Source organism: Salmo salar, chromosome 03 (genome assembly GCF_965601325.2).
Source record: "Salmo salar chromosome 03, fSalSal1, whole genome shotgun sequence".
NCBI lineage: Eukaryota > Metazoa > Chordata > Actinopteri > Salmoniformes > Salmonidae > Salmo > Salmo salar.
In genome coordinates this window covers 94027722-94045000 of record NC_138293.1, presented here as the reverse complement: position 1 = coordinate 94045000, position 17279 = coordinate 94027722, and the positions used below count along the sequence as shown (strand labels likewise).

The window sequence follows — 17279 nt, the reverse complement described above, 5'->3', positions numbered from 1 at the left end:
CTTCACAACACTATCCTACCTCCTCTCTCCTTCAACACTGTCCTACTACTAATCTCTCTCACACAACACTGTCATACCTCCTTTCTCTCTCTCAACACTGTCGTACCTCCTCTCTCTCTCACAACACTGTCGTACCTCCTCTCTCTCTCACAACACTGTTTTACCTCCTCTCTCTCACAACACTGTCGTACCTCCTCTCTCCTTCACAACACTGTTGTACCTCCTCTCTCTCACAACACTGTCGTACCTCCTCTCTCCTTCACAACACTGTTGTACCTCCTCTCTCTCTCACAACACTGTCGTACCTCCTCTTTCTCTCCCAACACTCTTCTACTGCTCCTCTCTCTCTCACTCACAATGCTGTCGTACCTCCTCTCTCTCACAACACTGTCCTACTGCTCCTCTCTCCTTCACAACACTGTAATACCGCCTCTCTCTCACAACACTTTCCTACTGCTCCTCTCTCTCACAACACTGTCTTACCTCCTCTCTCCTTTACAATTCTGTTGTACCTCCTCTCCTTTACAATGCTGTCATACCTCCTCTCTCTTTCACAACACTGTCGTACCTCCTCTCTCTTTCACAACACTGTCGTACCTCCTCTCTCTTTCACAACACTGTCGTAGCTCCTCTCTCTTTCACAACACTGTCGTACCTCCTCTCTCTTTCACAACACTGTCGTACCTCCTCTCTCTCAACACTGTCGTACCTCCTCCCTCTCTCAACACTGTCGTACCTCCTCTCTCCTTCACAACACTGTCGTACCTCCTCTCTCCTTCACAACACTGTTGTACCTCCTCTCTCTCTCACAACACTGTCGTACCTCCTCTCTCTCACGACACTGTCAAACCTCCTCTTTCCTTCACAACACTGCCGTACCTCCTCTTTCTCTCGCAACACTCTACTGCTCCTCTCTCTCACTCACAATGCTGTCGTACCTCCTCTATCTCACAACACTGTCCTACTGCTCCTCTCTCCTTCACAACACTGTCATACCGCCTCTCTCTCTCACAACACTGTCCTACTGCTCCTCTCTACTTCACAACACTATCCTACCTCCTCTCTCCTTCAAAACAATGTCCTACTACTCATCTCTCTCACACAACACTGTCATACCTCCTCTCTCTCTCACAACACTGTCGTACCTCCTCTCTCTTTCACAACACTGTCGTACCTCCTCTCTTTCACAACACTGTCGTACCTCCTCTCTCTCACAACACTGTCGTACCTCCTCTCTCTCTCTCACAACACTGTCGTACCTCCTCTCTCTCTCTCTCTCTCTCACAACACTGTCGTACCTCCTCTCTCTCTCACAACACTGTCGTACCTCCTCTCTCTCTCACAACACTGTCGTACCTCCTCTCTCACTCACAACACTGTCGTACCTCCTCTCTCACAACACTGTCGTACCTCCTCTCTCACAACACTGTCGTACCTCCTCTCTCACAACGCTGTCGTACCTCCTCTCTCTCTCACAACGCTGTCGTACCTCCTCTCTCTCTCACAACGCTGTCGTACCTCCTCTCTCTCTCACAACGCTGTCGTACCTCCTCTCTCTCTCACAACGCTGTCGGACCTCCTCTCTCTCTCTCGACACTGTCGGACCTCCTCTCTCTCTCGACACTGTCGGACCTCCTCTCTCTCTCTCGACACTGTCGGACCTCCTCTCTCTCTCTCGACACTGTCGGACCTCCTCTCTCTCTCTCGACACTGTCGGACCTCCTCTCTCTCTCTCGACACTGCCGGACCTCCTCTTTCTCTCTCTCTCGACACTGCCGGACCTCCTCTCTCTCTCTCGACACTGCCGGACCTCCTCTCTCTCTCTCTCGACACTGCCGGACCTCCTCTCTCTCTCTCGACACTGCCGGACCTCCTCTCTCTCTCTCGACACTGCCGGACCTCCTCTCTCTCTCTCGACACTGCCGGACCTCCTCTCTCTCTCTCTCTCTCGACACTGCCGGACCTCCTCTCTCTCTCTCTCGACACTGCCGGACCTCCTCTCTCTCTCTCTCGACACTGCCGGACCTCCTCTCTCTCTCTCTCGACACTGCCGGACCTCCTCTCTCTCTCTCGACACTGCCGGACCTCCTCTCTCTCTCTCGACACTGCCGGACCTCCTCTCTCTCTCTCGACACTGCCGGACCTCCTCTCTCTCTCTCGACACTGCCGGACCTCCTCTCTCTCGACACTGCCGGACCTCCTCTCTCTCTCTCTCACGACACTGTAGTACATCCTGTCTCTCTCACGACACTGTAGTACCTTTGTGTTTCTCTCATTTCTAGAAACCTCTGAGACTGCCTCGCCTTAATCCCCCCTCGCTCCCCCTGGGAGAGACGATCACAGACTGGGAGAAGAGAGGATCTGACTGACTGATTGACTGACATAGACAAACACACTCCGTCACACACAAACACACACCAAACACAGCCAGTCACACACATACACTCAGATTTAGTCACACACACGAACGTGCACACACACACATAGACAGTTTCAGGCACACACACACACACACACACACACACACACACACACACCTACACATTCACACAGTCTGTGCCACTCATTAGTGAGGCATGTCCAGAACCAACAGCCCCCCATGCGGAGATGAGATGCCTGCTGCTTCAGAGACACCAGGAGGAGAAGGGGGAGTCCACAGTCCTCTAGCCTCTCAGTCCCTGTCTCAATCAACACCTCCTCCTCTTCCTCCTCCTCTTTGTCCTTCTCATCTTCATCATCATCATCAGCTTTATCATCCTCTTCTTCTTCCCCGTCCTCCTTCTCCTCCTTTTCCTCTTCATCTTCTTAATCTTCATCATCCTCCTCTTCATCCTCAACTTCATCTTATCTTCATCATCATCTTCATCCTCCTCCTTTTCATCCCCATGTTTGTCCTGGGTTCTGGCTAGATGGTTATAGGTTCTATAGTGGAGCTGGGTTCTGGCTAGATGGTTATGTGTTCTATAGTGGAGCTGGGTTCTGGCTAGATGGCTATAGGTTATATAGTGGAGCTGGGTTCTGGCTAGATGCTTATAGGTTCTATAGTGGAGCTGGGTTCTGGCTAGATGCTTATAGGTTCTATAGTGGAGCTGGGTTCTGGCTAGATGCTTATAGGTTCTATAGTGGAGCTGGGTTCTGGCTAGATGCTTATAGGTTCTATAGTGGAGCTGGGTTCTGGCTAGATGCTTATAGGTTCTATAGTGGAGCTGGGTTCTGGCTAGATGCTTATAGGTTCTATAGTGGAGCTGGGTTCTGGCTAGATGCTTATAGGTTCTATAGTGGAGCTGGGTTCTGGCTAGATGCTTATAGGTTCTATAGTGGAGCTGGGTTCTGGCTAGATGGCTATAGGTTCTATAGTGGAGCTGGGTTCTGGCTAGATGCGTATAGGTTATATTGTGGAGCTGGGCTCAGCATAACAAGAGGCTTCCTATAACAATCTATTTTCACACACAGACACACACACACCACTGCGACCTGTATGCTTTAGTCGGCTGGCCCTCGCTACATATTCTTCGCCAGACCCACTGGCTCCAGGTCATCTACAAGTCTATGCTAGGTAAATCTCCGCCTTATCTCAGCTCACTGGTCACGATAACAACACCCACCCGTAGCACACATTCCAGCATGTATATCTCACTGGTCAGCCCCAAAGCCAACACCTCATTTGGCAGCCTTTCCTTCCAGTTCCCTGCTGCCAGTGACTGGAACGAATTGCAAAAATCGCTGAAGCTGGAGACTTACATTTCCCTCACTAACTTTAAACATCAGCTATCTGAGCAGCTAACTGATCGCTGCAGTTGTACATAGTCCATCTGTAAATAGCCCACCCAATCTACCTACCTCATCCCCATATTGTTTTTATTTACTTTTCTGCTCTTTTGCACACCAGTATCACTACTTACACATCATCATCTGCTCATCTATCACTTCAGTGTTAACCTCTCTGGGCCAGTGGGACGCTTGCGTCCCACCCTAATCAACAGCCAGTGGAATCGCGTCACGCTAAATGCAAAACCTCATAAATGCTATAACTTCAATTTCTCAAACATATGACTATTTTACACCGTTTTATAGATACACCTCTCTTGAATCGAACCACGTTGTCCGATTTCAAAAAGGCTTTACAGCAAAAGCAAAACATTAGATTATGTCAGCAGAGTACCCAGCCAGAAATAATCACACAGCCATTTTCAAAGCAACTAGCATGCATCACAAATACCCAAAACACAGCTAAATGCAGCACTAACCTTTGACAACCTTCATCAGATGACACTCCTAGGACATCATGTTACACAACACATGCATTTTTTGTTCGATAAAGTTCATATTTATATCTAAAAACAGCATTTTACATCGGCGCATGACGTTCAGAAAATCTTTTGCCTCAAATGCTTCCGGTTTATTAGCGCTACAATTTACAAAATTACTATTCGAAAACATTGTTAAAATGTAATATTGTCATTCAAAGACTTATAGATTAACATGTCTTGAATGCCATCTCTTTGCCAGATTTAAAAATAACTTTACTGGGAAATCACACTTTGCAATAAACGACGTGGTATGCCCAGAAAAATAGTCTAGCCTATACATGTTTTGAGCCATCTTGGAACGATCAACCATCAAAAATACTATTGTAAATAATCTCTTACCTTTGATTATCTTTATCAGAAGGCACTTCTAGGGATCCCAGGTCCATAACAAATGTAGTTTTGTTCAAAAAAGTTAATAATTTATGTCCCAATAGCGTTAGCGCGCTCCGAAGGCTAGTGAAAATGTACCGTGTGCGTCTGACTTGTCGTCAGGAATGAGCAAAAAATATATATTTAAGTTCGTTCAAACATGTCAAACGTTGTATAGCATAAATCTTTAGGGGCTTTTTCAACCAGGGCTTCAATAATATTCCATTGGGATGGTTGCATTGTCTTTCAAAACGTTTCGAAAAGGGAGAGTACCCATGGGCGCCGACGTCACAATGGTAATGGGCCATTTCCTGTGACCAAGGTAAACATCCTCTCTTTCAGTCAATTTTGATGGTGGGAGGCTCAAACACTTTGTAAAGACTGGGGACATCTAGTGGAAGCTTCAGGAAGTGCTAAATGAATCGCAAGCCACTGTGTGTTTCAATGGCAAATGTTTGAAGTGATATCCACACATCAGATTTCAGTTTCCTGTCAGGATTTGTCTCAGGGTTTTGACTGCCATATGAGTTCTGTTATACTCACTTTAGGGTGTTTTCTATCCAAAGCCAATAATTATATGCATATTCTAGTTACTGGGCAGGAGTAGTAACCAGATTAAATCGGGTACGTTTTTTATCCAGCCATGTCAATACTGCCCCCTAGCCCTAACAGGCTAATCTACTAAATTGTAATTACTTCGCTGCTATGGCCTATTTATTGCCTTACCTCCTCACGCCATTTGCACACACTGTATATAGGCTTTCTTTTTTTTTCTATTGTGTTATTGACTGTACGCTTGTTTATTCCATGTAACTCTGTGTTGTTGTTTGTGTCGCACTGCTGTGCTTTATCTTGGCCAGGTCGCAGTTGTAAATGAGAACTTGTTCTAAAATTAGCCTACCTGGTTAAATAAAGGTGAAATATATATATTATTATTATTTATTTTTTAAACACACATATACAGATAAGAATGCATGGGAGTCCTTTATAGCTCAATGTCAACCTGTTCACAGACAAACAGGTCCCAATGATTACCGGTATGCTCCTTGTAACACACACACTCCAGCACTCTGAGCTGAGATTGTAAGATGCAGGATGCATTGCCAAGTGCACTCCATGATGCATGAATGAACTGCCAAGCCAAGGCCAGGTTTTCTAAGGCAACATGGTTGTGTGTTGATCTCAATGGGTTATCAGTTTCCTGCACATGCTTCAAATTCACTGATGTTTTAAAAACAGCCATTCGATTGGAATCTTGAATGAATAACTATGGTAAGTAGGGGTTTGTAAGTTAAAGGGTTTTTTGCTCTGAAGAATATCAATACACATTAAGAAGGTGGGATACAGGTGTGGTATGGGCAACACCACGGAATTACACTTTGACTCAGATGTTTCACTTAAAATGTATGCCAAACAAAAAAAACCATTGATTTCACTTTAACAAACCATACAATTATATGCAAAATGACTACTTTGAACAATTTAAACAGAAATGTTCACAAAACTAATTTACTAAAAGAACTTTGCAGACCTGTTAGGGCTAGGGGGCATGTTCAGGAGACTATCAGCTGAACATAACAGTATGTCAGTGGAGGGGAGGACAGTAACAGGAGACTATCAGCTGAACATAACAGTATGTCAGTGGAGGGGAGGACAGTAACAGGAGACTCTATCAGCTGAACATAACAGTATGTCAGTGGAGGGGAGGACAGTAACAGGAGACTATCAGCTGAACATAACAGTATGTCAGTGGAGGGGAGGACAGTAACAGGAGACTATCAGCTGAACATAACAGTATGTCAGTGGAGGGGAGGACAGTAACAGGAGACTCTATCAGCTGAACATAACAGTATGTCAGTGGAGGGGAGGGGAGGACAGTAACAGGAGACTCTATCAGCTGAACATAACAGTATGTCAGTGGAGGGGAGGACAGTATCAGGAGACTCTATCAGCTGAACATAACAGTATGTCAGTGGAGGGGAGGACAGTAACAGGAGACTATCAGCTGAACATAACAGCATGTCAGTGGAGGGGAGGACAGTAACAGGAGACTATCAGCTGAACATAACAGTATGTCAGTGGAGGGGAGGACAGTAACAGGAGACTCTATCAGCTGAACATAACAGTATGTCAGTGGAGGGGAGGACAGTAACAGGAGACTCTATCAGCTGAACATAACAGCATGTCAGTGGAGGGGAGGACAGTAACAGGAGACTATCAGCTGAACATAACAGTATGTCAGTGGAGGGGAGGACAGTAACAGGAGACTCTATCAGCTGAACATAACAGTATGTCAGTGGAGGGGAGGACAGTAACAGGAGACTCTATCAGCTGAACATAACAGTATGTCAGTGGAGGGGAGAACAGTAACAGGAGACTATCAGCTGAACATAACAGTATGTCAGTGGAGGGGAGAACAGTAACAGGAGACTCTATCAGCTGAACATAACAGTATGTCAGTGGAGGGGAGGACAGTAACAGGAGACTCTATCAGCTGAACATAACAGTATGTTAGTGGAGGGGAGGACAGTAACAGGAGACTCTATCAGCTGAACATAACAGTATGTCAGTGGAGGGGAGGACAGTAACAGGAGACTCTATCAGCTGAACATAACAGTATGTCAGTGGAGGGGAGGACAGTAACAGGAGACTCCACTGTGGTTTGTGACTACTATGATTTCCCATTGTAGCTTATTCAACTGCAGTTAATTGAAATTATTCCGTTACAGATTTTGAATCACTTAATCATTCCAAATCCAACTTGATATCAGTGAAAACCCTATGATTAACTAATACTCCAAGCCTAACTTGACATGTTACTTCTGTGAACGTTCATTATCCTCCTCCCTCTTTATGAGGTTGAGGAATAAGAAAATATCTTGTGGGTTTTTGGTAACGGAATTACAAGACACAAGGCAATGTTTCTTAAACTTACAGAAGGTAAATCATTTCTCCAAAACTAAAAATAATTGTTGATATTAGTTGGCAGGGGTCTTTACTTCATCATTGTTGTGAATTGATATATTTCTATTTTTCTCTAAGACTCCTTTTCCATCTCTTTAACCTCTATGGGCTAGGTGGGACGCTTGCGTCCCACCTACTCAACAGCCAGTGTAATCCCGTGGCGCGTTATTCAAATTCCTCAAAAATGCAAAAACTTCAATTTTTCAAACATATGACTATTTTACACCATTTTAAAGACAAGACTCTCGTTAATCTAACCACACTGTCCGATTTCAAAAAGGCTTTACAACGAAAGCAAAACATTAGATTATGTCAGCAGAGTACCCAGCCAGAAATAATCAGACACCCATTTTTCAAGTTAGCATATAATGTCACATAAACCCAAACCACAGCTAAATGTAGCACTAACCTTTGATGATCTTCATCAGATGACAACCCTAGGACATTATGTTATACAATACATGCATGTTTTGTTCAATCAAGTTCATATTTATATCAAAAACCAGCTTTTTACATTAGCATGTGACTAGCATGTGACTCGCATTCCCACCGAACACTGCCGGTGAATTTACTAAATTACTCACGATAAACGTTCACAAAAAGCATAACAATTATTTTAAGAATTATAGATACAGAACTCCTCTATGCACTCGATATGTCCGATTTTAAAATAGCTTTTCGGTGAAAGCACATTTTGCAATATTCTCAGTAGATAGCCCGGCATCACAGGGCTAGCTATTTAGACACCCAGCAAGTTTAGCACTCACCAAAGTCAGATTTAATATAAGAAAAATGTTATTACCTTTGCTGTCTTCGTCAGAATGCACTCCCAGGACTTCTACTTCAATAACAAATGTTGGTTTGGTTCAAAATAATCCATAGTTATATCCAAATAGCGGCGTTTTGTTCGTGCATTCAAGACACTATCCGAAAGGGTAAATAAGGGTGACGAGCATGGCGCAATTCGTGACTAAAAATTTCTAAATATTCCATTACCGTACTTCGAAGCATGTCAACCGCTGTTTAAAATACATTTTTATGCCATTTTCCTCATAAAAAAACGATAATATTCCGACCGGGAATCTGCGTTTAGGTAAACAGACGAAAGAAAATAAAGCATGGGGTCGACTCGGGCACGCGCCTAAGCCCATAGTACTCTGATCGACCACTTGCCAAACGCGATAAAGTGTTTCAGCCAGAGGCTGCCTCGATATCGTTCAGCTTTTTCCCGGGCTCTGAGAGCCTATGGGAGCTGTAGGAAGTGTCATGTTATAGCAAAGATCCTCAGTCTTCAATAAAAAGAGCCAAGATGAAACACAACTTGTCAGACAGGCCACTTCCTGCATGGAATCTTCTCAGGTTTTGGCCTGCCATATGAGTTCTGTTATACTCACAGACACCATTCAAACAGTTTTAGAAACTTTAGGGTGTTTTCTATCCAAAGCCAATAATGATATGCATATTCTAGTTACTGGGCAGGAGTAGTAACCAGATTAAATCGGGTACGTTTTTTATCCGGCCGTGTCAATACTGCCCCCTAGCCCTAACAGGTTAACCTGTTGGGTCTAGGGGGCAGCATTTGCACGTCTGGATAAAAAAAATGTACCCGATTTAATCTGGTTACTAATCCTACCCAGTAACTAGAATATGCATATACTTATTATATATGGATAGAAAACACTCTAAAGTTTCCAAAACTGTTTGAATGGTGTCTGTGAGTATAACAGAACTCATTTGGCAGGCAAAACCCTGAGACATTTTCTGACAGGAAGTGGATACCTGATGTGTTGTATTGAGTTTAAACCTATCCCATTGAAAAACACAGGGGTTTAGGAATATTTTGGCACTTCCTATTGCTTCCACTAGATGTCACCAGCCTTTACAAAGTGTTTTGAGTCTTCTGGAGGGAGATCTGACCGAACAAGAGCCATGGAACGGTGATGTCCCATTAGACACCTGGCGCGCTACTTCATGTTGGGTACCCTCGTTCCAATACGTTATAAAAGGCTATGCATTCGTCCACCTTGAATATTATTCATGTTCTGGTTAAAAAAGGCCCTAATGATTTATGCTATACAACGTTTGACATGTTTGAACGAACGGAAATATATTTTTTCCCCTCGTTCATGACGAGAAGTCCGGCTGGCTTACATCATGTGCTAACGAGACGGAGATTTTTGGACATAAATTATGAGCTTTTTTGAACAAAACTACATTCGTTATGGACCTGTGATACCTGGAAGTGACATCTGATGAAGAGAATCAAAGGTAATGGATTATTTACATAGTATTTTCGATTTTAGATCTCCCCAACATGACGTCTAGTCTGTATCGCAACGCGTATTTTTCTGGGCACAGTGCTCAGATTATTGCAAAGTGTGATTTCCCAGTAAGGTTATTTTTAAATCTGGCAAGTTGATTGCGTTCAAAAGATGTAAATCTATAATTCTTTAAATGACAATATAATATTTTACCAATGTTTTCTAATTTTAATTATTTAATTTGTGACGCTGACTTGACTGCCGGTTATTGGAGGGAAACGATTTCCTCAACATCAATGCCATAGTAAAACGCTGTTTTTGTATATAAATATGAACTTGATAGAACTAAAAATGCATGCATTGTCTAACATAATGTCCTAGGAGTGTCATCTGATGGAGATTGTAAAAGGTTAGTGTATCATTTTAGCTGGTTTTATGGTTTTGGTGACCCTGTCTTTGACTTGACAAAACATTACACACAACTCTTGTAAATGTACTGTCCTAACATACTCTAAATTTATGCTTTCGCCGTAAAACCTTTTTGAAATCGTAAAACGTGGTTAGATTAAGGAGATGTTTATCTTTCAAATGGTGTAACATAGTTGTATTTTTGAAAAATTTGAATTTTGACATTTATTTGGATTCAAATTTGCCGCTCTTGAAATGCACCTGCTGTTGATGGAGTGCACCACGGGTGGCACGCTAGCGTCCCACCTAGCCCCAAGAGGTTAACAAGAAATTAAAGCCTAGGATGGAACATGGTTAAAAAACGTATATATGCCTTCATTTCTAAACAGTATAGACTCTTAGCTTTCATTTGACATCTGAGTTGACATGCACCTATGAACTTCACATGTTGGTGCTGTCATGACGTGGCCCTTTCTGGGTGTAGATTGTGATTTCCCCCTCTCTCACTCTCTCCTACACCCAAGTTTTGTTATCTCAGGTCGTAAATTCCTGGCGGAGACTATCTCCCCCTTTTCATGCAGAGAGAGATCAGAGAGTGAACAAAGGATTTCACGTGGCCGAACTCCTAAATCCCCAAAATGGGAAAATTCAACTATATGTCCACTTGCGAGAATGTGGGAAGGGTCCGTGGACACTTAAGGGACAGTTATGTTGAGTGTGTTTCATTTGGTGACCTCACGAAGGACAGGAAACACACATAACTATATCTCTGAATATGTACATTTTTCAATTATGGTGTTTGTATAATTCTTGTATAAAATGAATGAGTAAAGATGAAACTATTTGTGAAATGATGTAGTGTGATGTTAACCTTGAATTTTGAGAGAATTGTATTCTCTTTAAAGTTGAACTAAGTCATTGGCCCGCCCCCGTGAGCACAGACATTATCTGGCGTCATGGAACCGCCTTTTCTACTGTTACGAATAAAACCCCCTCCTGAGGAAATCCTCTTCAGACTAAGCAAACCCACAGCGTGAGCTGTGATTGTGAATAGTTAAGACCACACATAGCTCGGTCTGCAGCTAGAAATGATGTAAACCTGGGACGAGAATACCGACAACCACCGAAACATCTATGAGAACATTTCTGAATGGTACTCTGAAGTATCCATTCTAACCACGAAAGACTTTGATCTTCAGGGAAACAGAAAGAGAGAGACTCAGATGAACTCTCCAGCAGACAGATCGGATTCCAACAGAGAAGATCACAACGACACATGGGTGTAAATATATATTGATTACAATTATTCCCGAATGAGTGAGCGTTCATGTACCAAGGATTAGCATTTCAATTAATATAATTATCAACTGTGTCTAGTGATCCCTTTTGTCTTTCCCGCTTCTTTCTCAGTCCTCACCCACTTCCCTTTTCCACGAACCCATCAATTCGGCTTAGCCCACTAGGGAATGTTCCCTATCATTTGTTACTAACCATTATCTACTGTTTGTTTGTTTATGCATTTCTGTGATTAATTAGTTAGTTAGTAAATAAATGATTAAGCCAATTGGTGTATGGATGATTTATAGTAAAGGTTGGGTTCGTGCAGATAAACAACAATTAACAACGTTCAGATGAGACTGACGTGAGGTAAAGAATAATTCATTAATAGAAGACTAATTGATCAGATATTAAAATATCTTAAGAGTTATATTCAAAAAATTATAACTTTGTAATCTGAAGGTTTTCCGTGGTGCCCCAACTTCCTAGTTAATTCAATTTACATGATTAGTTTAATCACGTAATAATAATTACAGAGAATTGATTTGATAAAATAAGCCTTCACCTTAATGATGCCAAAGACACGACAGTGCTCATGGGTCCTTTTACATGGAAATGCCCATATGAATCGTATGTCCTTCCGCCTATTCAGCCTCAATCTCTCCAAGCCTCAAGCCTCTCCTCTCTCCAACAATATGTCCTTTGTCTAGCCTTTTTCTTTCCTAGTATGTCTTACATGGTAGCAAGAGTACTGAATACTGATACCTTTAAATGAATCAATAAGAGTACTGAATACTGATACCTTTAAATGAATAAATAAGAATACTAAATACTGATACCTTTAAATGAATCAATAAGAGTCCTGAATACTGATACCTTTATTTATTTAAACTAGGCAAGTCAGTTAAGAACAAATTCTTATTTACAATGACGGCCTACACTGGCCAATTGTGCACTGCCCTATGGGACTCCCAATCATGGCTGATTGTGATACAGCCTGGATTCAAACCAGGGTGTCTGTAGTGACGCCTCTAGTGTAACAGTATAGCTTCCGTCCCTCGCCCCTACCTGGGCTTGAACCAGGGATCCTCTGCACACATCAACAACAGCCACCCACGAAGCATCGTTACCCATCGCTCCACAAAAGCCACGGCCCTTGCAGAGCAAGGGGAACAACTACTTCAAGGTCTCAGAGCGAGTGACGTCACCGATTGAAACGCTATTAGCGCGCACCCCGCTAACTAACTAGCCATTTCACATCGGTTATACTAGCACTGAGATGCAGTGCCTTAGACCGCTGCACCATTCAGGAGCCTTTAAATTAATCATTAAGAGTACTGAATACAGATATCGTTCAATTAATTAATAAGTGAGATCCATAACTATTGGTGATTACTGAACAAATTGTTTAAATGAAAAGCTGCACAAAGTGAGAGGATTTTTTATATTTTCCAGGCATCACATAGTCTTTTCTACAGTAGACTATTACTTGGTAGAAAGCATAGTCTATTGAATAGCCTATAGATACATTTGAATAAATCAATAACTTTGATCCATAATTATCCCCTTATTGATAGTCACATAGTCACATGAAGGTGTTTTATATGCAGAAACAAAGCCCAATAGAAACGTGCGAAATGATCTAGCCCACTTTGAACCGTTTTCCACAGTCTTCCATTAAATATCCCTTGGATGGGCACCTACAATACACTTTCAATCTTTTCTCAATGGGAACGGGATGGAATTCATTCTGCAGAACATAAGAGGGTGATTTGGCTGGGGGAAAATGTACTTTGAACTTGCTTGGGAGGGTTGTAGAAGTGGGGCTACAGTAGCTACTGCACAATAATTATACTGAAAGTGTGTATTTTCTGTGATCTATCAATCTGTATCATAGTTAGAAAACAGCTAGGGGAGAGTGACTACTGCAGCCCAGCAAATTAAAGCACACTGTCTATCTATAACGTTACAGTTGAAGAAAGGTCTTGCATGTTGTATAAGGCAGCTGTCCAGTTCCCCGAGAATCTAAATGAAGTGGCAGAGCGCATCTCGTCAGGCTCCGCTCAAGCCATCTGGTTGTCACCATGGAGATTTAGAAGACAGTTGACAGTTCACTTCTGTCGCCTCTTTTGGTGAGGCTACAACAATATTAAAAAGTAACATTTGTGTGACTGTGAAGTCCTTACCTTGTGCTGCTACGTGGTGGAAACACATCGCTGACATCAGAATCCAACAGGAGAGCCACTTCAGTCCCGCCGAACCGCCGAACATCGTCCCGGTCGGCATCCCCGGTATCCCCGTCAAGTCAGCAGAGCGAGTTCGCCGTTTTGGTAACATGTTGCTTGGCTGCCACACACAGCCTCCCGTGAGAGCGAGCGAGTCGGTCCTGCCTCCTAGTCCAGCGACTCCTACTAGTCCTGTGTGAAAGTAGTCTATCGCTCACCGATGTGAACGAGTAAACCGGAGAGGAAAGCTAGTCGGTGAGCGAGGAGAGTGTGGGGCAGCAGGCGTGCCTTGTGTTGCATGTAGTTGTATAGAACTGGAGCCCCGTGGATAAATCCCGCAGGAGCTTGCTAGGCGGAGTCAATTGAACCACTGTTTAATTCCAAATCTATGGAAGGTGTGTGAACATTGAAATCAAATCACTGTACTTAAAATTCGGAATTACAATTAAAAACTTAAATTACATTTAAAAAATCCTACATCGGAAAGCAGGAGTTAAAAACAATCATCCGATGACCAGGTTATCAAAACAATTAAATAGCACCTACATTTAGGCTTTAAAGTGTTTGACAAATGATCAAAAACAATTATTATATAATTCCATGACTGAATAGCCTTGCGCTATTTATGCTACCCCAAATTGCATTACACAATCTCCAAAAACATGGCCAACAAGTCGCCGGGGGAACATAAAATAATAAGCCATTTTATGTTAAACCTGATTATCAAGTGAACGCCTATGTGTTTCGGGGAGGCTACGTGCGTTTTTCTCAGTATTTAAACGGTTCATTTTGAAATAATTTGATAGATATATGTAAACATTATAATAATGAGAAGAGCTCATAACCTACATAAATATGGTGCTGCCTCTTCACGTCTTCCTAGACGGATTGAACTCGATGAACACGCACAATGAATTGATCAACTGTCAAGTCAAGTGGCTTTACAGCAGAATAACCGCCACAATTTTCATTCAAGGCCGTTCTAGGCCTTCATATTTTTTTGGGTGTAGGCCTACGTCTACGTCCAATGGTTTAAAAGATATTTACTGTCCACTCCACTTCATACAAGTTGTTGTCCAAATTATGAGGTCCTCTCTGTGCGTTCAGTGCGCACAGTGCGGCAAGCGATGGAAGATGCAGTGCACTGTCGAATAGTGCCACCATGCGATACGACACGACACGGCATCTATTGGTGAGTGTTGATTCATTGGTGCAACCAACCGTTGGTAGCATCTTCCGAAGCTGGAAGCAAAATGAAAACATGTTGATGTTACGCGCCATTTAGAGGGTTCGGAGAGTGGAACATCAGCTATAGAAAAGACAAGAGAATAGACACATGAAAAATATTATAGTATACTATGGTACAAATGCTGTAGTATTCATTGTAGTGTTTTTGCCGACTTTACTGTAGTATATTCACTGTAGTGTTTTTGTGGACATTAGAGTAGTATTATTTACTACAGTGTTTGTGTTTTATCATCTTTGATATAGCAGTGGAGGGTTTCTCCTTGAGGATCCTATTGGACAAAATACGCAAAGAGCAAATGTTCCATTACCTGTAGGTAGGTAGGTAGGTAGGACTGGGGTCTGAGCATACAGTTTAGAGCTTCTACTCTTTTCTATAAGCTGTAGGGAACACAATATATGGTCTATACTGGGCATGTAGTTTCTCACGTGGCACAAAATGTGATATGGGCAGGTTATATGCACATTATGTACTGTAGTATAATATACTTTAGCAATTACTGTAGTGTTTTTGCAGACATTGCTGTAGTTTTTACTGCAGTGTTTTTGCAGAAATTATTATAGTTTTTACTGTAGTGTTTTTGCCTGTAGTATTTACTATAGTATTATACAGTATCATACAACAACATTCTATAGTAAATACTACACATTATCAAGGGATACTACAGTGTGTATTATAGTATTCTTCAGAATACTACAGTTTACTACATAATTCTATAGTAAGTCCTGTAGTCTTCTATAGTAAACTGTAATATATTTTCATGTGGGGCATACAGAGCTCAGCAGGACTTGACTTTATTCTTGGAAAGGCATCCACCATCAACCACCGTCTCAATCAGTTCATGTGACACACGGGAATTTATAAACAAACCAGACATTACTAATCAATGGTCATCAGGTCCAATTTCCACTCTTACGCAAGTTTGATGTAAATATTGATTTGAAGAAAATATAAACTCAGTGAGTTGTGTGTTCTGTGAATGTCAAAATGAATCAGCATGATTGCATCAGCATTGGAAATACAAGCAACTACCTCTCACAAAATGCCCATATCCTACCAGGAAATCAAAGATCAAAGCTCATGTGGTCAGATGAGGCAAGCATATAAGGCTGAGTGGTGAGTTATCATTTACTTCCTCCTTTATAACAGCAGGGAGATGCAATGTACTCTCCCTCCTCTTCTCTATCTCTCCTTCCTCCCCATCTCTCTCCATCCTCTCCTCTATCTCTCCTTCCTGCCCATCTCTCACCCTCCTCTATCTCTCCTTCCTGCCCATCTCTCACCCTCCTCTATCTCTCCTTCCTCCCCATCTCTCACCCTCCTCTCCTCTATCTCTCCTTCCTCCCCATCTCTCACCATCCTCTCCTCTATCTCTCCTTCCTGCCCATCTCTCACCCTCCTCTATCTCTCCTTCCTCCCCATCTCTCACCCTCCTCTCCTCTATCTCTCCTTCCTCCCCATCTCTCTCCATCCTCTCCTCTATCTCTCCTTCCTGCCCATCTCTCACCCTCCTCTATCTCTCCTTCCTCCCCATCTCTCACCCTCCTCTATCTCTCCTTCCTCCCCATCTCTCACCCTCCTCTCCTCTATCTCTCCTTCCTCCCCATCTCTCTCCATCCTCTCCTCTATCTCTCCTTCCTCCCCATCTCTCACCCTCCTCTATCTCTCCTTCCTCCCCATCTCTCACCCTCCTCTATCTCTCCTTCCTCCCCATCTCTCACCCTCCTCTCCTCTATCTCTCCTTCCTCCCCATCTCTCTCCATCCTCTCCTCTATCTCTCCTTCCTCCCCATCTCTCACCCTCCTCTCCTCTATCTCTCCTTCCTCCCCATCTCTCTCCATCCTCTCCTCTATCTCTCCTTCCTCCCCATCTCTCACCCTCCTCTATCTCTCCTTCCTCCCCATCTCTCTACATCCTCTATCTCTCCTTCCTCCCCTATCTCTCTCCCTCCTCTCCTCTATCTTTCCTTCCTCCCCATCTCTCTCCATCCTCTCCTCTATCTCTCCTTCCTCCCCATCTCGCTCCATCCTTTCCTCAATCTCTCCTTCCTCCCCCATCTCTCACCCTCCTCTATCTCTCCTTCCTCCCCATCTCTCTCCATCCTCTCCTCAATCTCTCCTTCCTCCCCCATCTCTCTCATCCTCTCCTCTATCTCTCCTTCCTCCCCATCTCTCTCCATCCTCTCCTCTATCTCTCCTTCCTCCCCATCCTCTCCTCT

General features: G+C 43.1%; 1 protein-coding gene across 2 annotated transcripts in view; it reads right to left on the bottom strand.

Moving 5' to 3' along the window:
* LOC106568787 (protein sidekick-2) overlaps window positions 1-14174 on the bottom strand; it is a 767299-nt gene extending 753125 nt beyond the window's left edge. For both annotated transcript variants that reach the window (XM_045715764.2, XM_045715765.2), the window contains exon 1: window positions 13777-14174. In XM_045715764.2, coding sequence (XP_045571720.1) covers window positions 13777-13927 — 151 coding nt within the window. In that variant the 5' untranslated portion in view covers window positions 13928-14174. The remainder of the gene's footprint in view (window positions 1-13776) is intronic.
* Between the last annotated feature and the right edge of the window lie 3105 nt (window positions 14175-17279).